This window comes from Gymnogyps californianus, chromosome 1 (assembly GCF_018139145.2).
Source record: "Gymnogyps californianus isolate 813 chromosome 1, ASM1813914v2, whole genome shotgun sequence".
NCBI lineage: Eukaryota > Metazoa > Chordata > Aves > Accipitriformes > Cathartidae > Gymnogyps > Gymnogyps californianus.
Genome location: NC_059471.1, coordinates 202317681 through 202340358, shown reverse-complemented (window position 1 = coordinate 202340358; position 22678 = coordinate 202317681). Strand labels below are relative to the sequence as shown.

Sequence of the window (22678 nt, the reverse complement as noted above, 5' to 3'; positions counted from 1 at the left end):
AAATCTGGTAAAACTGGAAAGCTTGATTTCAAAGTCTGAAACGGATCATGCAAGTTAATCTTTAGTAATGCATGGCATACATACAGAAACATTCAGATTTCTAGGCAGGTTGTTAACTTGAAGTTGGTAAGTGGACCTTCAGGGAAGATAACATCATTTGCATGAACAGTTGTATGTGTGGGGTTCTGATACAGTCAGTACTGTGGCTCAGACAGCTGGAAGCTTCCTGGCTTGATGAAAAATTCTCATTTTTCAGTCAGTAAGGAATTCTTTTAGATCTCTTATTTACATTGTTTGTATGCTGCTCTTTCTGAGATGATGAGAATTTCTAATAGTTCTTTATGTCTCTTCCAAAACAGAATTAGACCACAGCTAGCCAAAGAGAAGATTGAAGGATGCCATATTTGTACATCTGTCACACCTGGTGAACCTCAAGTGTTCTTGGGAAAAGATAAGGCCTTCACTTTTGATTACGTCTTTAACATTGACTCACAGCAAGAAGAGATCTATATACAGTGTATAGAAAAACTAATTGAAGGTTGCTTTGAAGGCTATAATGCCACTGTCTTTGCTTATGGCCAAGTAAGCTTTACAATTTTATTTTAAAGTATTTAGTTTGGAATAAACAGTTTCTTGTAACTGATCTTTCTCTTAAATTTCAGAATGCATGAACCTGTTTTTTTAGCATCTTGGTTTTATTTTAAACAAGATATCCTGTAGGATACTGCTTAGGAGTTGTATAGATTCTGCGCAGAATGGCAATTGAAACACAGGAAATATATGTGTATATGTGTGTGTCTATATATATATATATATATAGGCAGTAGGTCTGAATTAATAGTAGTGCTGAAAATAGCGTGAGTCCATATAATTCCTGAATTCATTCCAATGCAGCAATACAAATTAGTGACTTAATCAGTTGATATATACATAGAGGTTGTACCGAGATTCTTTTCTGAGCAATTATCCATCCCTCTAGTTTTCAGATGCTTTTGGGAGGAGGAGTTTTTTTAAAATAGATCCTAGGGAACTTCAGACCATGTTGTTTGTTTCTGGGCAAAATGTAGAGATCAGATTCCAAAGTCAGAGAACTTTTCATAGAGAACACACCCTCTCAGTACACTGGGCACACATTTTACTTTTCAAAGCTGAAATATCATTGAGCACAGTATAGAGAATGTGTTACTGTCTTCTGAATATTCCTTTAGGAACCAATTGCAGAAAATTTGGTCTTGGATGCTGAATTTCACCACTGTTAAATGTTGTATCTCAAGTTAGCTAGGTGAAGTCTAGTCCTAGTGAAACAAAGCAGTTTGCAGATCCAGTTTAGTAGATTACATTGAGCTGTGTGATACTATCTTTGTCTTAGACTTGACCCACTAATTAAGTGAAAACACAACACTACCTTGTCTTCTATAGGACTTCACATTTAATTAAGCTGTTTTCCTAGTGAAGGTACAGCTTGTATTCTTCAGTGCTGTCTATAAATTGAGAACAATGGTAATATTCTTCCTGAGATATTCAGACATCATAATTAAGGGAGTCATTTGATCTGCTTCAGTAAAGAATTGCAAATGCTGCTTCTACCTCCAAAATATATGCTTTAATTAACAGTCTTGGTTGAAAACATTAACTATTCTTTTCACCTCAGAGATGATAGCTCAAGGCTCATGTAAGCAGCTTAGAGGAAGCTTGTAGGGGAAAGGTTGTGAAAGATTGAACTGGTCCCTGCTGTCTTGTATGTGATCTCTGGATAAACAGTAGAGTTTGTCCAACTTCTACTGTTTATCCATTTTTCAAAATGGCCTGTTATTGTGCATGTTAATACTATAAAAATGACAAACTGACTTAGTAGTCACTATCTAGCACTAGTGTTCGCAAACTGCATTTCTCTGTGATGATTCGGTACTATTAATGAGTTCTAGTGACTAGTCCTTTTTCAATTTAGACAGGTGCTGGCAAAACATACACCATGGGCACTGGATTTGATGTCAACATAACAGAAGAGGAGCAAGGGATTATATCACGTGCTGTTAAGCATCTTTTCAGATGTATTGAAGAAAAAAAACAAGCTGCTATTAAACAAGGACTTCCACCTCCAGATTTTAAAGTGAATGCACAGTTCTTAGAGGTAAATATGATCTGTATTTGTGTGTGTAACTTCATGTATTTTTTTAGAAAGCAAATTAAACATTTTTTCTGGTTGCTAATTTTACATTCATTTCCCACAAGATATTTTGAATTAATCTTCAGTCAAAGACTTCAAAAGGAAATTTTATGGAGTTTGCTTCAGCTCTTCAATTTATGAAAAAGAGCCTTTTTATCTTATTCCAATTATTTTAGTAGTTTTCTTTACAGCATTATTTTGAAGTGTAGAAATAGTTATATTAGCATTTATCCCTTTCTGCAGCACACACTTCTTTGTGGTGCCTGTTGGTCTTGCCTGTTTGTAATTCTTTACAAAACCTTAGAGCAAGAAACTATAAAAAAAATCAATTGTACTTTGTGCCTTTGAGTAGTGACGATGCTTCACCTGCTTTTGTCACTTTGGCATAGATTTCTTTAGCTTTCAAAATCTGTTCAGGAGACTTGTTATATTCTTTTCACCAAAGAAGAAACCTAGCATAAAAATACCTCTTTCTGTGATTCCCCAATGGTTTAGGATTTAGCTTCTATGTCACTGTTTCCTCTTTCATTAGACCCACAGACAACCTGGGTCAGTGCTGTGGAAAACCTGTTCCCTTTGTGTTTTCTTGTAGACATAGCTACTGGTAAGAAAGGCCATAACATTTCTGATCTTTCTGACCTGCAGCAGCTGTTGGTTTAAGTCTTGCAGCTTTTATGCTGTGTCTCCTGCCCATGGAACTGTTTTTTAAATTGATTGATTTGGGCATAACATGTTTACATTCATTACCAAGCTGCAAAATCTAATACTTCAAGCACACAGAGAGGAAGAATCAATTTAAGGAAGAGCAGGTGTAAATGTGTATTACTTAGTTCAGTATTTGCAACTTTATCTACTTGGGGTGGGGGACACCCACTTTTATATTACCCAAGAGAAAAGCTGTTGGTTTTATTACTGCTGAAGTAAACTAGGTCCTTTAGTCGTATGTTCCTATAATTGTTTTAAAGATTAACAAGCTGGCATTAGTTTTGCACTAGTATAGGTTTGTCACTGCTAACCTTAAGCAGAACTTTTTTTTTGCTCTGGCTAATGTTTGCCTAGAGAGAGTCTAGGCTTGAGCATGGGCCGTGAGAATGCTGTACTCTTCTGTTCTTTGTGTTTGAACATTGAGGAGCTGCAGCTTCGTTTCTGCTTAGGCAGCTGCAACAGTAGTAGCGTAAGGAGCAGTAACCAGTGTAGTTTCTGAATTCCTTGTGTTTTTTGACAAAACATTACAAATGTGACTGCGATAGTCCCAAAATACAGAGCAGTAATTGAATGTTACAGTGATAATGGTATGCAGAATTGCATCCATTACAACGTATTTCGGATGAAATGTATGTACTAAAACCCGTCTTGTTTGTTTAATTTAGAGAAAGGTTAAATGATGTATATAATAGTTTCTCCCTTAACAAAATGTCACTTTTTTGATAGATTTTTTTTTTATTGTACTGAGGCTAAATCGGCGCTTTCCCAGAAAGAGTTTTTTCTGATTAGTTACCTATTATACACTACTTTTGTATCAGACAGTATCCTCTTCCTCCCATCCTATCTACCATTAGAGCTGGCTTACATAAACAATAATTTAGTTATTGAACAAGTTGAAGCAAGGTTTTATTTTGGAATAACTTTGAAATCTGACAGCTGATAACTATTGGGAACAGTGACTTCTGTTTGCTACTTTCTTGCTTTTCTTTAGTTTGCTGCAGTCTGCCTCTCTTAACTCCTTGCTTTCCTGCTAACTTTTCCAAAAGATAGGCATATGCAGTCCCATGCGATTGTAGGTGCATTATCAGGATCCTCTCTAAATTGTGGCATCTGTTTGCACTTAGCAAGGTAAAACATTAGTAAGAAGGCTCCTACTTATAATATTTGTGCCTAATAATTACATATAATTCCTTTTTAATATGTAAAGAATTAAACCCATCACACTCACAAATGCTGAGCCTTTTCTTCTCAAGGATGGATTTTGTCTGGTGAGAGGGGAAAGCCTCTTGCTTTCAATGTATGAAAAAGTACGTTGGGTGAATACAGATCTATTGCAGTGGTTCTTTGGCTTTTACCTAGGGACTTTGATCAGGGATTTAATCAGTCTGGCCTAAGCTCTGCTGAAGTGAATTGGTATAACCAAATTAAAGACACTGGAACTGTTCCAGTGTACATCAGCAGAGACCTGAGCCATGAGATTCCCTGTGGGATGCTGCTTTTTCTGGTTTGTTTTTTTTAATGTTTGCCCTGTATCTTCAATTGGATCTAAACACCTCTCCTAAAACTCAGAACATTCTTGTGAAATGATAATCCATCTCCTTGAGCACCAATACCTGCATAGTAATTTCTGGTGTCTTTCCTGGTTCTGATACCATTTACTGACCTAAGTCTGATCTGCTTAATGATACTGAGTTGAAGGACCACTAAATGTACATGTACTTACCTTCAGGAGACCCAGTGAAACAGGCAGTAAACATTAAGCAGCCTGAAACATGTAATAAAGAGTTGCTGCTGTTCATATGATTGTGCCTGAAAGTTGTAACTAAATCTGGGGCACCAAAGGGTAGGTATTGTATGGAGGAAAGTACAAAAGCCCTGCTCAAGAAACCGTGCCATAGTATTTTTGGCCTGCTGGTTGGTGTCTTTAATAAGCAGCTTGCACAAAAACTGTTATATGTTAAATTCCTTCCGGGGCAGGAACAGTTTATCTAAATGAAAGAGACATAGAATTATTAAGGTGTGAGAGAGGGGGTGAGAAAAGGGGTGATGGCAGGGAGAGCAAATGGAGTGAGTTGGAAGTGTTTGGAGAGTTGCAGAAGGTCAAACCTGAAGACAGCAGGTGCCTGCCACAGAAACGACTGCTGCCATTGTTCTGCTGGCATTCGGTGCTTCCCCTTCCCTAGTCCCACCAAAGAATTTTCTCCCAGAGCTGACAATGTGGAGGAAGTTACTGCTTCTTTGGGTGGCATAATAGTAACGTGTGCAGGTGACTTAATTTGCAGATGCTCTGTCTATCATCCATTGTCCTTGTAAGTTTGAATGTTTCACAGCATCCTTTTTTGAGAGCCTTGGCATTTGGATTTTTAGAACTTTCTGTATGTGCCATGCATGGATTTGTTAGTCTTTGGAGGAATTCCTTCCTAAAGTAATATACTTTTTTTGCCTTTTTTTTTTCTCCTCAGCTTTACAATGAAGAAATTCTTGATCTGTTTGATACCACACGTGATATTGATGCAAAGAATAAAAAATCAAATATTAAAATACATGAAGATTCAGCAGGAGGAATTTATACAGTGGGTGTTACAACCCGAACTGTGAATGGAGAATCGGAGGTGATAATTGAAAATAAATTACTCTGTAGCATACCAAGTGCATTCTAAAAATGTTGTCTGTATGTTTTGATAAGCAGTTAAAAATAGATATTATGCTTGCTAACATCTGCATCTTGGACAACTTAGGTGTAAAATTTAGCTGAAATTTTTATTTTCTTTATTTTTGGTAGCCTTAAATCTGATAAAAGTTTGATATTAAGTGCATACCACTTTCACTTAATGCTAGAAATAGACTTTTGCTAATAATATAGTTCTGCTGGGAGAGAGAATTTTGGCACGTGTGTAAATATGATCTCCCAAATCTTTTATATATTATTTTTCCTGTGACAGGAAAGCTTTGCATGATGACTGATGTGAGATAAACTGCTGTTCATGTGCATTGCAAATCTGAATACAAATGTTATTGTACTGTACGTTTTTGTATAAAAAGTACAAACATTGTACATTTTTGCCACAGGTGAATAGAAGGAAGATTGCTGTGTTGCTACCAGGGGACAGTAAAAAGAGGGGTACAAAGATTTAAGTGTTTTCTTTCAGAAACCGCAAAAAATACTTTGTTTGCTTATTTAAGAATCTTTGTGCTTTTTAGCATATAGGAACTGAAATCGTAGCAAAGAGAAAAAGCTTATTTATATCCAAAATAATAAGCATTATAGGAACACTTTTTATTTAAACTGCAAGCAATGCAATGTACTTATTGTCTGTTTTCTAGATGATGCAGTGCTTGAAGCTGGGGGCTTTGTCTCGAACCACTGCCAGTACTCAGATGAATGTTCAGAGCTCACGGTCACATGCTATCTTTACTATACACTTATGTCAAACCAGAGTCTGTCCTGCATTTAACACTGTACGTATCTTTGCTGTTATTAAACTTCACTTTAGTAACTATTTTTCAAAATGTGAATATTGTTTTGGCAGCCACTGCTATTTGAATTGCGCTTAGTAAAGATGCTACAGTCATCATCATGCTTGATGAATTTGCTAAGCATTGTAATAATTTGATTTAATCTGTGCATATGTAACCATCCTCTAGCCAGAGGCAACCATAAACTGCAGCCTCTTACATGAACCTGCCCATTCTCCTCTAGCGTTTCCTTCAGTATTTCGTTGCAACGTACACAAGTAAGAAAGTTAAAATATAATTTGTCTTTAATTGGGAAAGTGGTTTTAAGTGTCTTAGTAGTTAGTGGGTTTAAGCTTGCAGTCAACTAACTGAAAATGCTTGGATGTTCCAGATTAAGTGTTGATATGCAAAAAGGAGCAAGTAGAAAAGCATTTGATTCTGAGGCTTAGTGTATTTATTTTAAATAGATATATATTTGGGGTTTAGATGTGTTGTTAAGTCTATGCACTTAACCTGAAATTTAAACTATGAGTGTACACGGAGCTGTTCTGTAGAAGATTTTTCATGTGAATGTTCAGTTGTTAGTTGCTGTTGGTGTATCTTGTAAAGAGGAGAGTTCTGAACAAATCCGTATTACTGAAAACTACAGTAGCTTCAGGGAGACTTAATTTGATTATTATAAAGGTGTCAAAATTTTAAAATATTTTGGTGAACTCCTAAGTATCTGGCTAGCATTTTACACATAGATACCACATTTTTAGGCATGTGGAACAGCGAATTGGATTTGTAGTGCTTTGGAGGGGGGGGAGGGGTTGCCTTTTTTTTTTTTTGTTAACACTACAAATAATCATTTGCAGGCAAAATGAGGGTCGCTCCCTGGTCCTTTGTGGTATGTAGACCTGCTTTATACACCTGTTAAAAACACTTCTTCCTGCTTTCCACGCTGAAACTGTGGATCTGGTGGTGCGGACAGCTGTCTGTCTTCTCACTTGGGAGGGACTGGCATCACACTCGGAGCCCAGACGGGGCACCTCAGTCACTGCTTGGTGACACTATCTGCTTGGAGATTTTGTTGAAAACTGTCCATGTAGCTGGGGAGTGAGAACTCATCTGGGAGCCTCTTTTCCTGCAGGCTGTCAGCACAGCGATCCACCTGCGCTGGTGCACTTGCAGCCTCCCCCACCAGCCGAGCCACCCGCAGGTCTCTTGCCTGGCTCTGCCTGGTTTTTAACAGAGGCTTGTGTTAGAGGAATGGGTGGCTGCCTTCTGCCTTATGTCAAACTGTGTTTTGTTTCTCCTTTTTTTGGGAGAGATGAGCAAGATAATTTGACTGTCTGGAGCTGGGCATTGCTAGATCCTTAAATCTGTGAAGACGGCACCCTCTTCTTTCCCTGTGGTGTTTACGAGAGTAGAGGTTAGACCTGACATTGGCCTCTGAATGCTCCTGGAATATAAAGTAACGCGAGCTATTATTGGGTGGCCAGGAGAGATGCAGCTCAAGTTTCTGTAGACAACAGTTTTCGGAGACCTTTGTTACTAGGGCAACGCAGTTTCTCCTCCTCGGATGACAACGTTGGCTGTGTCCCCTCAGCGCGCGGTCGCCGGTGCCCGGTGTGGGCAGGCAGCCAGGGCTGCAGTGCACAGACACGCGGCTCCTTGCGCTGTGTTCACACCATTCATGCTTCTCAGAAGTTTCTGGATGTACATTTGACTTACTAAATAAGTGAGAGTGAAAGGATGCATTAATCATTACTTTGAGGGCTGGGAAAGAGAGTGTGGTCCACAGCAGTGTAAATGTCAAAATATCAGAAATAGTGATTTCCGGTCTTGTGGAAGTAGCACAATTCCTGTTCTCTTCTGAAACTGCTACAAAAGGAGATCCCTTAAGAAGCATGAGATGTTTAACTACCATGAGAATGGTTTGGTCTGCAGAGACACGCATTACCCCTTGCAGTAGTGAAGGGAGCGGTGGGCTAGCTGACCAAGGGCATAAAGATCATTGCTACAGAATACCTGAGGGTTTTTTTTAAAGCAAAACCAGAACAATCTATGCTTACTGTGATAGAAATTCCTAATAAAGCATGTAGATTGGGCTGTGTGAATACGTTATATTGAGTGTGTACTGGATTTATATGCCTATTACATGCCGCCATGACAAGTAGGTAGAAATTGCCCTGCAATGGGTATCTTACCAGGAAGGTCAAGAAGTGAGTGATTTAAAGATTTTTTTTTTTTTTCTCATTCAGTGTTGCTTTCCTGACAACAAGTCTAACTATACTTAGAGTAAAATAAAACTCCACAGTATGTGGTACAGCTACATTAACTGACAGAACAAAGCTTGGGATTATCTAATGAAAAAGGATAATTTTGCTGCTGTGCTTTGGGACGTGAAGTGGAAAGAGGCTGAGGCTATGGTACCTGCCCGTAGTGCAGTGTGTTCCTGGGCAGACTGCACTGATGGAGGCATGCGTCAAGTGCCAGTCACTACAGCTTACTTTGGGGGGGCGGGAGAGACAGGAACCTCTTCTCTTTTCCTTGTTCCCTCTGCTATCCTTATTTTCTGGTCAAGTCAGAAGTGTTGGTGGAATACTGGCTGCTAGGAAAACTGGCTTAAAAAAATAATTCCTAAAATAATGTTGAAGAATCATGCCACAGGGATGCTGATGATAGGGATTAGAGAGGTATAAAATCAATATCTTTCAGTTATTTGGCAGGTTTATGAACTAAGTGGGTCTGGTAATTTTGGGGGGTAATAATATAATTAGTTTGTTTTTGTTTAAATCAATTTCCTTTGACAATTGATTTAAGACTTGCATTCCAGGAGAGGTACAAATTTCGTTGCCCACCTTGCTGAGAACTTATGTGTTTTAATATATGTATCCCAGTGTTCCTCCATCAAGAAACAATTGTAGTTCATACTTAAAGTAATTGGTATTCACATGCATCCAGATCTGGGTCTTCAAGAAAGATATATTAGTACATATGATTAAAATGGAGATAGTTTTTTTTGAGAGAATGAGTAAATAAGGAAGGAGCTGGACCTGACAAATAGGTAGTCTTGTAAATAATTGTTGATTGAACTTTCCAGTAGACAAACGTTAATGTGAAAGATCTTACCAAGCTTTATGGGTTTTTCTTTATTTCAGGATAATGCCACCGATAACAGGATAATATCTGAATCTTCTGAGATGAATGAATTTGAAACTCTTACTGCCAAGTTCCATTTTGTTGATCTAGCGGGATCTGAAAGGTTAAAGCGAACAGGAGCTACAGGAGAAAGGGCGAAAGAAGGCATTTCTATCAACTGTGGACTAGTAAGACTATACAACTTGTTTCCATAGGCTGTTTGTACCATCTTCTCTTCCTTTTTGGATCACTTGTTTTTAGTAATCCCTAAAGTAGAAATGGATCATGTGCAGAACAAGGACTGTAGCATGAGACATAACAGTATATATTGATTCTTACTGGATTCTGGCTTGCTAACGTTTTCTTGGTTGTACTAGACCCTAACTAGCAAATTATGGTACTTATAACTGTTGTGAAATATAGTTAGTTACTCTAACTCTTAAAAGATATTGTCGAGTTCCTTTCATTTTTTTACTTTTTATTCTGCCAAGACCCAAACACTTGGAGAACATTACAAGGAGTTTGCAAGGAGTACAGGCATGTAAAAAGGGGACAATGAATAAGCTTAATTGATCAATAAATGCTGGTTCTTTGTATAATTATGAACCATAATGTAAAACAACCCTAGGCAAAACACTTCTAAGTAGAAACAAAATTTCTAATTTATAGCATCACTTTGTGTTTTTTTTTTTTTGTCTGTGTACTGGCTCTCTATGTAGTTTTTTTAATTAACTGTATTAAATGTTTTACTTAACTACACTGAAAAGTAGAGCTGATGATTATCAGTGGAGGTTGTAGTTTCATGCCTTTGTTTTGAGCTGCTTAGCTGTGTGGAGGCTCTGTGCAATTCTCAGACAGACGCAGAAATACATGTTTGTTTTATATGTGAAAACATGTCTCTCTTCTGGTCTAGTGTGTAGTACCAGAGAGGTATTCTGCAACTCGAACTTTCTTAGTGATTCTCTTGCCATCAAGACAGTGGTTATATTCTGTAGTTATTCTGCTTATATTATATGGAAGAGAAAAAGAATTAAGTTCAATTTCATCATTGATATAAGCACAAAGCCAACAGAAATTTGGGGGTTTAGATGACGTAGATATATCCTTAACAAGTAGGATACAGAATGCACGAAGGTGAAAATCGGTGTGATAAAAGTAATATTTTTAAATGATCACAAAACTTTCATTTACAGTGAATTCCAGCCCTCAGCTTTGGGAAACAGATTGAAAGTCATTTAAACGCTTCAAAGCAGTCACAGAATGTGGTGTATACACAGTTCTTCAACTGCTGGATGCAGTAAGACAATTTTCAAGACTAAGAACTGGCTGTACAGGGTGCCATCTAGAGGAATGTTCTTTAGTTTGGCATATGATTGAAGTACGTGCAGTTGCACATTAAAAATAATTTTACAGCCAAATGCTAGGTTGTTTATAAACATGAATTAGACACTTTTAGCAATGAAATAGGATAGCCATGGACTACATAATTTCAAGCCTTAAATGCTTAAGTCTTCATCAGATGTTCCTTATTTCACATCTGTAGAGGTAGTAAATTCTGGGTTTTTTTCATATGAATGCCCCATATTTTATTATAAATCTAGCATAAAGCAGATTGATAAAATTAATTTTAAAAGAATATAACAACTGCTAGAAGTAGAGATCAGCTTTAATAATAATAGAAAGTAAATGTTTGTTACATGAAGTAATTCTAACTTTAGTTTGCGACTGACATGAGATATCAATAGACAGTGCACACAAATTGTGCTAAGCACTTAGCACTTGCAGATACCAGACTGCAGGTCATCTGATTCACCGTTGATAGCACAAAAGTTTATAGATGTAAAAATCTTCAGAAATGTTTTTTCTGTTAACTTTCATGAGTATATTCATTTTTTTCACAATATGCAGACCTGAGTTTATAGCTGTTTTTAAAGCAAAACTACTCAGGAACTGATTCTAACTTGTGCATTGCATGATTTGGTGTTTTATAGCTGGCACTTGGCAACGTAATAAGTGCACTCGGAGATAAAAGTAAGAAGGCAACTCACGTACCATACAGAGATTCAAAGCTTACAAGGCTACTTCAAGACTCTCTTGGGGGAAACAGGTATGAAAACTAGAACATTTTATGTATTTCATTGTGAATGAGCATGAATGAGTACATAATCTTAAGAAAGTGAAATAAACATTAAACAATGATAAAAATAGCTACTCTTTTTGTTGGAGGGAGGTTCTGAAAATAAATTACTGTCGTGATAGAAAACACTGGCAATGCAGGGAAAAGATTTTAAAGAGGAATTTTGCACTGTTCTTTTCAGTGTTATTGTAGCTTTACTAGACGTGAGGCTTCGAGTTACTTAGAAGTTACCATTTCCAGGACAAGTCCTTTCCATGAAGACATCTTTAGATTGTAGATAGCATAAATGGTAAACTTTCTTACTGTGTTATAGCCTTATTAATTACAACATAGTTTAAAGCTGTGATGAGTTTATCCTTCAGAGTTTTTTTTCTTACTCTTTTTTTTTAAATGGCACTTAATTGTTTGCTCTGATTGCCATGCACAGGAGCTTGGAGTCACCTTACCACAGGGACTGCCATCTTTTTGTAAAGGTTGTATGTCTCAGGGTATAGTGCATCTGTCCAGTTATCTGATGTTGGATTAGAGCCTAATAAAAACAAATTATTGTATCACCAGAACTGTTTGTATGAACCTGTTCTGTATACCTACTGCATATACAAGGAAGAGAGGCTTTGACCCCTGGAAGCTTTCTCTAAGCAAACAATAACAAATTATTAAAATAATACAAATTATGTAGTTGTAACATTAACATGTACAAATACAAAAGGGAGCATAGTTGAGTGTGTTGTACAAAGTAATACTCTTATTTCTCTATTTAATCCAATATGGCTGACTGCTATTTTTAGGAGGGCAGAAAGTTTTCTGGGCATTTCACAAAGGAATAGGGAGAAGTGGAAGAGAATTCTTAAATTGTTGCTCTGCTCTTCAGAGATAACTGTAGTAACACCTTGCAGCAAAGATGTTAATAAAGGAGGAAACGCAAAAAGCCAGATAAAACAAGTAAAATAGAGGCTAGAATTTTCAGAAGTGGTTAAGGGAGGAAGAAACTCAAGAATTATGAAAAAATCAGCAGAAATCAAGAGCATAGCTCTTCTAAGCTCTTTCTGGAAATAACTACAAATAGCATTTCTTGACTAAATTTTATATCAAATACACTAGCTAATCAGCATTTTTTCAAACCACTTCTAAAATTGCGCTGTTGTTGAAATACTGACTCTCAAATATTTTCCCATCTTGCAGCTCCACTGCTCCCCCTCCTGTTCTTCAGGAGAAATCGCATAGTTTAGTGTACAATGTACAGATAGCAAATGCTGTCCCAGAGCATTTTCAAGGATATTCAGGTATATTCTTTCTATTTCTGACTGATGTTAAATTTGTGGACACCCCACCACCACCACCACCTATTTTTATTTATGTGATATACATGCTGAGACATGTCAAATTAGCAGCTTGCTGTTGAGGAAGCATTATAAATATTAACACAATTTGAATAATTTCTTATCCATGCTTTGGCAACCAAAAAGTGTGGGAAAGCTAAATTTTAATAAATATTCAGTTTTTCTTCTGGGAAATCAGATTATTAGGTTTCTGTTAGCCTGTTCCGTGGCCTTCCAAATTCCATTCTAGGTATTACAGTCCACATTATTGTTTCTCTTTTGCAAATACTTAAAAAAGATTTACTAGTAGTGATTCAGGTTAGATTGCAGTGAGTCCTGAGTTAACGATGATGAAAGCATTGTATCGCTGTGCTATTCTCACCATAATCTGATTTTAAATATAATTCTGTAACAGTTCTGAAGCAGCGTTTAAATATTAATGTTTCCTGAATTATTGAAGTAAGAATATGGAGTATTGGTGTTTTTGAAAAGGATTTTTATAATTATAATAAGAAAAATGAAAACTTTCATAACTTCTGGGGCGGGGGGAGCAGTTTAAAGAAGTGGTAAAATAAAGGGAGTAGAACAGTGTTTTAAAAATATAGTCCATTATACAATTCAGATAGGAAAGTGGAGTTAAGTTGTTCAGTTTTCAAGACAGACACCTAGCAGAACCAGTCCTCTGAGATTTAGAAAAGTAATCACATTCTCAACTGAAAGCACAAGTAGTCCTGATGTCAGAATTAAAAGTTTGTTCTTAATCTCGCATATTCTTATCTTGAGGACTAAACTCCAACAGTTTGGAGAACTGACGCAAAGGTATGCGGGAGGTCTGAGGAAGAATTGCTGAAACTGAATCTTCCTTGTATCCTCAGGCTAGTTTCCCAATGTGTGTGCTGAAGGTAGTTGTTTGCCTCACAAAGGGTTGCAGGGATTAATTTGTTTGTCTCAGCCTGAAATTACAGAAAGTGAAGATCAGAATCCAGTCTGCCTAATGCAGATATTTCTCCATTGCCCTGGAGACAGTGCACTCTTCCTAATGCAACCACCTAAGCTTTAACATACAACAGAGAAGCAAATTCCCCTAAAGCCTGGAAGGGAGTACTCAGTCCATCAAATGCAGGTGTTTTCCTCTATCACCTGAGAATGTAGGTGGTGTTTTCCTCTATCAGTTGAGAATTTAGGCCATGTAGGCACCTTCAGAGTATGATCTACAGCTGGAACTCTGGTTCTGACTCCTCTAGGCTGTCCTCATCTGATGTGAAATGAGTGTGCTCCAGGGAGTGAGGGAAGGGACCCCGGTTCCTCCATGTGCCTGTTGAATGATGAAACCACTTGGTTGGAATGAAAATTTTTTTTCCTTTTTCTGCTTTTGTTCCACTGGTTCTTGCTGGTCTATCGGCTCAGTCTTTCATTTGGAGCAGGGAGTACGTCCTCACCCTGCATATCCCATGATGGGATGGCTAGAGGGAGTTGTAGGAACCTGAAAGGAAGATGGTTGTTCATAGCCCTCTTGGGCTGAGAGCTCAGGTCCTGCTGCTTTTTATGGAAGTGCTCTAAGCAGTGGTATTATGAAACATGGAATAAATACAGTTATAGCCAGATGTACTAAGAAGTACTAGCTTTTGGGTTTCTGTTGGAGAACAGGAGATAATTTGCAGTGAAGAATTCAGGCAGTTTGGATCTCGGTAGAACCTGACATAGACAATAGGTACCTTAGGCAGTTGTGCGTATGCATGGACAGCTAAGATGAGCATTCAGGCAACTTCCAGATTAAGTAGGTAGGCACCTCAGGAATTAGAGTAGGCAGTCCTGACAACTGCGTGATCCAAATCACTGTCTAGGACTTTAGGTTGATCTTAAGTTCCTAAATCTCAGTTTATGTATGATTAGGCAAACTGAATATAATTTGAAAAACATTTCTAGGAACACCAATTAATTGCTTTTATAATTTTACATGTAGAACAATTAATGATCTAGTGTCTTCTGTGCTATGCTAGGGTGATACAAGATGTAACAGTGCTGAACTTTGTGGTTGACAGTCTTCTACTGTGAGTTAGATAGAGGAATATTTTCACAAATGTTATGAAGTCACTATTCTTGTTTCACCTTCTACCTGAAGACCTGTTAGCTTCTCTCCACTCTTTTTGTTCTTGATGTGTAATGCTGACCTGTGTTTCTAACTTCCAGTCAAACACTCATGATAGCGTGCGTGAGTCCTTCAGATCGAGACTTCATGGAAACTTTGAACACATTAAAGTATGCCAATCGGGCGCGGAACATCAAGAACAAGGTGATGGTTAATCAGGATAGGGCTAGTCAACAAATAAATGCTTTGCGCAGTGAGATTACACGGCTACAGATGGAACTCATGGAATACAAAACAGTAAGTTTATCCTCTTAGGATTTCTTCTACTTTAAAATGCTTATAGTTCTACAGCTTGTTTTTCTGTTGGCTATTTCCACTTCATACACTAAAAAAATTTGAATAGCAACCCTAACTTAAACAACACACTTGGTAATCACTGGAATTAAAAGTTTTTAGAAAACTTAGATTGCATCCCCAGAGAAAAGATACATCAGTGAATGCCAGTGATGTCAACAGATGCTGTATGCTATTTGCTTTTTGAAAGGCAAAAATTAACCTTGTCATGCTCAGCAATGAGAAATAGTCACTTTCAAAGGAAAAATGACCAGTTTAGACTGGTGCATAAATGAATGTGTACGGTTACTGTGTATTGCTTTTAAAAACTTACTAGACAGCTAAAACAATGTGTTTTAAAAATACGTTTGAAATTACATAAGGCGAATACTCATACTACACAATGTCCATTTCTTCCTGAAATTTAAAACAAATAATGTTTTCACAATAAGTGTGGTTACCAAAGTGTCCTCCTCCTTTGTTATCCTTAAGGTAGTATCCTGATTTCATAAAGAATTGTGTTCTCATTTCTTAACCTCTTCAAGAACTTGTATTTCAGACTGAGATGGAATTACACAGGACCCAAATGCTAAGGTGTTGGCCAGACATCAGTGTTTTGAAAACTATGCACTTATTGATTGTTTTAAACTTTTTGAGAGAAGATTATCTTTTGCTATGAGTGCCTACTTGGAATTTCAAGTAATCTGTGGATTGCCTTTGCTAAGTTAAAAATTTTTCATGTGTAGGTCAGCCTTTACTAGTAATAAAATATATTTACTTTCTTAAGGGTAAAAGGATTATCGATGAAGAAGGTGTTGAAAGCATCAACGACATGTTTCATGAAAATGCGATGCTGCAAACAGAAAACAACAACCTGCGTGTTAGAATTAAAGCAATGCAAGAGACTATTGATGCACTGAGAGCCAGAATAACGCAACTTATGAGTGATCAGGCCAACCAAGTGCTAGCCAGAGCAGGTATGCTGCGGGTGCGTTGTGCGTAGACTGCTTCGTAAGTTTATGAACTTAAATCAGTGATATGTTCTTGCTTCATGGGTCCTTTGGAATGAAGTGATGCCTTTGTAACAGTAATGTAGGACCTGCTTTGGCAGGGATAGGCCCCCATCTGATTCTTTTTGCTGTTTCTGGAGACTTCTATTAATAGAAATAGTTTGGTACCCTGATTTCACCGTTCATTTAGGACTACAAGCAACATGAAATGTGAAATAATACCTTTGGATAGGAATTACTTGTATGCTTAGCTATACATGGACTTAAATATTTGGCTTTGGATGAGGACCTGGACACAGATGGGTGAATACTGGCTTGCTTTTCACCTCATAGAATAATCAACCAATTCACTTACCATGACTGCATTGTTCTTTTTGTGCAGTTTGTCAGGTTACTTTTGACTTATGGTATATGTATTGTTAAAAGGTGCTAATATGGGAAACAAATGAAATAGAAAAAGTTACTTGTAATAATCCTGATCATATGACACAGAGGAACCAAACACTTAATGCAGCTTAAGGAGGAAATATATTTTACAAATCAGATAAGATCTAAACGTATAGCCCATATGACCGTTTCTCTTTGCTGGTACCTTGTGCCTAGTAGCTGTATTCAGATAGTCATACTGTTGCCATCCTTTCTCAATCTTTCTCTTCCCCCCACCCCCTGTTTCTCTCTGTCCTTCAAAGGAGAAGGAAATGAAGAAATTAGCAACATGATTCATAATTATATCAAGGAAATTGAAGATCTCAGGTATTTGCATAATACGTATTTGAAAAATTTTTATTAAAAAACAAAACAAAACTAGAAGTGTTAGCAAGTAAATACTTCAGCTGTTTTCCTGTGTGGGGATTCCTTTAGGACAGTGGTCCTTCAGGTTCGAAGACCATCTGGTGTTGCTCTTGGCCACAAAAAATTAAAATGTGAAAGACGAAGCTGACAATAGAAATGAAAGTAAGGTGTTGCCTAAATAATGATGATGACTTGATATTGTTGCACAAAGGACAGCAAAACTTGGAACGATTGTTTTATAACTTCATAACCTCCTATATAAATGATAGTACTGAGAAATTACTTGTTACAATTTACTGTTTAAAAAAAAAAGCATCTACTTTCTTTTTTAAATTAAAAAAAAGTATTAGATAGTTTAGATTTTTTTTTTGCATGATAAATCTTCAAGAAATAGAGAAATAAAAATATCTGGCCTATTCCCAGTTAGTGTTGTAGCTTTTGTGTAATGTGTGTATACATATAGCGTATGCAGAGATATATCTGTACGTATATTTATACAGACATTTATATTTATTCTGTGTAGGGTATATAATGTATGTACAATATACGTAACCATTGTGTAAAATAGTCTCATCAAGGGATTTACTACACTTGTATTTTGTGAGACTTCACCTTGGTTTGTAGTTTCTTCTTAAACTGAAGGTAATGCATTGCAGTTACAGATGCTAAAGAGTATACATCTCATGCATTAGCAATATTTGTGATTCGTGGTCTACAATTTTTTTTTAAGAGCAAAATTATTAGAAAGTGAAGCAGTGAATGAAAATCTTCGACGCAACTTGTCAAGAGCTTCAGCAAGATCCACATACTTCGGTGGACCATCAGCATTTTCTGCTTCTATGCTTTCTTCAGAGAAAGAGACAATGGAAATTCTGGATATAGCCAAGAAAGATCTAGAAAAGCTGAAAAAAAAAGAAAGGAAAAAGAAAAAGAGGTGGTGTATGAATTATAATGCTATTTGTTTTCTCTTTATAATAAAGAGGTGTATTTTTTTTTTAACTACTGAGACTTTAAAATTCATTTGTTGTTGCTGTGTGGGTTTGGATCCTAAACTGCTGTTCCTTCAAACCCTTTTTCACATTGAAGTTATAGATGTTTTCTTTTGCATCTTTTTTTCCAGTGAAGTATGCAGTATTTGTATAATGAAAAATTCATTAAAACAGAGACATTCTACATAATTATGTACAATGGTAAAAGCACGGGTGCTCTCCATAAATGTTGGTATTTTAAAAAAAAATTTTAAAATGCATCTGAAATTCAACAGAAGTTTTCAAAAACAAAAATTATAAACTTTTTTCTACCCTATGTCAAAACTGAAACAGCTTTCTGAAGAAAAGATATTCTGAATAGCTGGGAATTCTTTGGTAGCTCTTGGAATGGCTTCTTTTGCTTTATCTTCTGCTTTTATGAATGTTTTTAATTTGAGGTTTCCTAATTCTCTGCAACATCATGCTTCACTGTTTTTTTTGCTGTCCAACTTCTCATCTACTAAAATGCTCATAGACATTAATATAAATGCCTGCTCAGACAGCAGTTAGTACAGCAAGGATCTGTTTGTGTACTCTGAGACTTTGATTCCATTAGAGATCTTTCCCTTTTCCTTGAAATCTTCCACGCTTCTAATCTATTACTCTTTCTACTAATGGCCCTTCAGACTTCTCCTACAAGTTAGGAGTAAAACTAAAACAGTATAAGTCTGAAATATAGTTGAAGTAGATTTGAGTTAGTGATATCTGCAATTCGAGGTCCTATATCTATAAATCCATTCACCACACAAATGCCTGATACTTGTAGAGAACACTCATTTTAATAGCAACTAGATTCTTCCTTTGCATATCATTTTTAAGGAAACTCTTATACTTTTATGGGGATTTTGATCTCACGTTTGTAGGAACTTGAGGGGAGGATGGAAGTATTAAATGAAATCAGCAGAATGTTCTGGCCTCTCTTCAGCCAAACACTTCAATATGTTCTTTAACTGTAAATGCAAGAACAAAGAGATTTGATTTTGTATGTTTCCACGCGTTTTAAAATCAAGCATGCATTTAAATACATGCTTAGATAAAGCCCCAATTGTTAGGTTGGGGCCTGAGTATTAGGTAGCAGACAGGATTGTGACCAGAAGATAAAGGTTACTAGATATATTGAGTAATATCTCTTATTGTAGGAGATGATGACTTTAAAAAAACATTTGGAAGTTTTACCCTACATACAGTAGTAAGTAAAAAAACATGGTTGTTAATTTTGTTTTTCTTCCTCCCGCCCCCCGAAAGAAGCTTCTGCGTCCAGTCACACTTGCTTACACCAGGACAATAATCTCGTGAACAGGATAGCCAAGTGGTCTGATCCAGAAGTAGGCACTACTTACCATAAACTATTTTTGAGATCAGTTTTCTATCCTAGCATTATAGAATTAGAGAACCATAGAAAAATTTAAGTTGGAAGAGAACTCTTGATGATCCTGCATCCATCTTAAAGCAGGTCTTGTGTTCTATAGAATGGGATCATACTCCTCAAAGTGCTGGTAAAGTTTGAATCTACCTACTGGCCCATCTGCAGACTGCTTTGTAATAAATACTTATAAATTTCTGAGATGCATATGTTAAGAGAAAATTTCCTTAGAAGCTAAGAAATGTTAGGATTTGAGGGATTATGCATGTAGCCTGTCATACTTGTTACCTGCAGAGTGCTTCTATCTAATTAATGAAATGCAAAGCCTGTGTTCAGGATATATCACTGTGAATTTTTATTCTGAAATTTCAGAAATCGGCAATGGGTATGCTAATGTATTGCAAAGGGACAATTTACCCTGCAGTTTGGTAGGGATTCTTTGCTCTACTTCTGTCTTCTACAGGCATTTAGCTGCTTTTACTGTACTATTTCTTTTTAGGGTTGCTGTTCTTTTAAAGTTGTCTAACTAGCATTTTCCGATTAAAATGGTATCGGTAAGCCTAGTTACTAGTTCTGCCTCATCTGCTACCTTTCTTGATCTGTTTGTTTCCTGGTTATGGGTCAGTATGATGAAAGGTGCATAATTTTAAATACATGCAACTTATCTAAATTGTTGTGGGCTAGCCTGAATATCTAAGAGCCAGTTTCTGAAAGAGCAGCAGGTATGTACTGCTATATATCTGTAGCCTTTAATAAGCATCTGTCATAAACTTTATCAGAAACAGTTTACGCGATGGTAATGTTTTGGCTGCTGAAATACTGACATGCTTGATTGGAGTGTCCCACAGTGTGACCTACTCACTGGAAGTCCCAGAGCACACCTCCCACGTCCCTTTCAATTGTTAGTCAGCCTTACATACCTGGTAACCTTTTTTGACTGTTGCCTTTCGACTTCCGTAACCTTTATTAAACTAGTGATAAAATTACATGGGGTTCAGTGTGTTCGCTCCTAGCTGATACTGAAGGAAGATGACAGGCAGTATAAGGTGAAAAGGCAGCAAAAGCTTTCGCTCAAAACTTGCTCATAATGGGAACATGAGGAATTTCAGTAGTTGTTGAAATTTAAGCCATCTCTACACTTATATGTCATGCAGACATTTCTTTACTGATACATCCACATTTGTTCAAGAGGGAAAAAGTACAAGTAAAAATACTAACACTTTGTCCATCTCATTGCTTCTGATGCGTATTTTTTTGTTAATTTATTAAAAAATAACAAGCAATCATTGGCATGTACTTTCTGAATCCCAGAAAAATAAACTGCAGTTTTCTGCTTTTTATTTAAAAACAAACAAAACCCCAAACCAAAAAATAAATGCAGTTTGAAGATTTTTGTATGAATTATTCAGAATATATGATTTGGAATATTAGTACTAAAAATTTCTCATTACTACTTTATATTACAATATGTTATCAGCATATATAAAACTAGTGCATTGGTTTTTTTTCCTGATATATTCCTGAGGATATATACCTTTGGTTCAATGGCAATACTTCTTGCAATTTTTGGTATTTTACCTGCCAATTTTAAGTGGCAAAAGAGGAGAAAGCTTTTTCTAGAACGAAGATATTTTTTGAATTCATATTAGAGATAATTCTCAAAGTGAAATATATTGTCTATATCTAAAACTTCTTCCTTAGTGTAACTTGAATTTACAATTGTTGACAGCAACAGATTAGTTAACCTACAAATGCTTCTTCTTTGTTTTCTATTTACTTTCCAACTGTGCAAAATGTATTGCCTTTTTACTACTTGTTGTCTCTTGATGGTATCTTTTAAAATTTCATTTTAAACTCCACAAGCTCATATATCATTTTTTTTACCTTCTTATCACTTTTGCTTTTCACTGTCTGGTTTGTCCTTCATTGGCTTGGCCTTCCAATACTGTACCTCGTGCTTTTGAAGGCTACAGAAACTTGAGGAAAGCAGTCAAGAAGAAAGAAGGTTGGAATATTTCCCAGGTTTTTAATTACCTGTCATTTCAATTAACTGGTTGTCATACATGAAAAAAAGTTGGGCAGATTCATAGGTACTTCAGGAGTAGTTCGTTTGGCTTTTCAAAATTCTTTCCTGTGTTTTGACTTTTAACAAGTGTTTTAACTGGAAGAAACCTCTGTTGTGGAATTGAGGTTGACTCCGGGATTGCAGTGTTGAGCAAGCGTTTGTGGGGAGGTGGTGCCTTTGGGAATTGCTATAGAATTAAGTAGATTTCTTTCTTGCATGGCCTGTATGGAACGAAGGGCAGGAGGAAGGCACAGTAGCTCATACGGTATGAAATGTATAGCAGACAGTATACGACAATAATAATTTTGGCACGTGAGATCAAGAAGGTCTTGGACCTTCACACCTCAGATAAGTCTGCTGCTTTTATTTTTGAAAGCATGTGACAGAAGCCTTGACAATTCCTTCTGTTCAGTTTCAGCCAAAGCAGTAAAGTAGTTGGTCATAGAGAGCAGTTAAGTTGAAGGGTCTAAAAAGAGAAATACACAGTCAAAAATGAAAGTAAAGGAGCTTTTCTTTGTCAGCTGTCTACTTTGATCCAAAAAACCCCCCACTGAATTCATGCAGATGATGTGAATCCACAGATCAGTAGCACACAAATTAAGCAGTACAGTTCTGCCTGGGAGAGCTGCTGGCTCTCCTTCCTCCTGCCTCTCCTCTTTATTAGGCAGAACACAAATTCTGTGTGGTGGTTAGCTCTGTGCTGTGTGCAGGTGGAAAGGAAACTGGGGATTTGCCTCCATCTGCTAAGATCTGTTATCGTTTAGGCTTATTAAACTAACATAAAACAGAACATGTGGGCTGAGTGAGATAAGAATCTGTGGAAATGAGATTGTGTGGCTCAGTATTCCCTGTTTGGCTCTTTTTGTGTGTGTGTACAAATCTGGTTAGGCTCCTTACTTCCAGCCTCCCTGGCTGCTGCATGGATTCAGGTGGTCCAAGCAAAAGCATTCTGCCTTGTGCATGGTCCGCTGTAGCTGGATTCAATTTCACTGGTGATGAGTGGGGCAGAAGGAACCAGTTAGCACTGAACAGGTTAAAAAATAGTATAACAAAAAATCATGTGTGCACAGAAGCACTGTGTTACTTAA

The 22678-nt window shown here is 36.9% G+C and overlaps 1 protein-coding gene across 2 annotated transcripts in view; it reads left to right on the top strand.

Annotated features, from left to right (window-relative positions):
• KIF21A (kinesin family member 21A) overlaps positions 1–22678 on the top strand; it is a 95133-nt gene that overhangs the window by 32896 nt on the left and 39559 nt on the right. Inside the window, exons 2-12 of one of the 2 annotated variants that reach the window (XM_050892472.1) lie at positions 360–582; positions 1949–2131; positions 5335–5484; positions 6197–6331; positions 9475–9642; positions 11446–11561; positions 15101–15296; positions 16120–16309; positions 17032–17095; positions 17865–18068; positions 21492–21530. In XM_050892472.1, coding sequence (XP_050748429.1) covers positions 360–582; positions 1949–2131; positions 5335–5484; positions 6197–6331; positions 9475–9642; positions 11446–11561; positions 15101–15296; positions 16120–16309; positions 17032–17095; positions 17865–18068; positions 21492–21530 — 1668 coding nt within the window. The remainder of the gene's footprint in view (positions 1–359; positions 583–1948; positions 2132–5334; positions 5485–6196; positions 6332–9474; positions 9643–11445; positions 11562–15100; positions 15297–16119; positions 16310–17031; positions 17096–17864; positions 18069–21491; positions 21531–22678) is intronic. The other variant, XM_050892480.1, reaches the window with a different exon arrangement.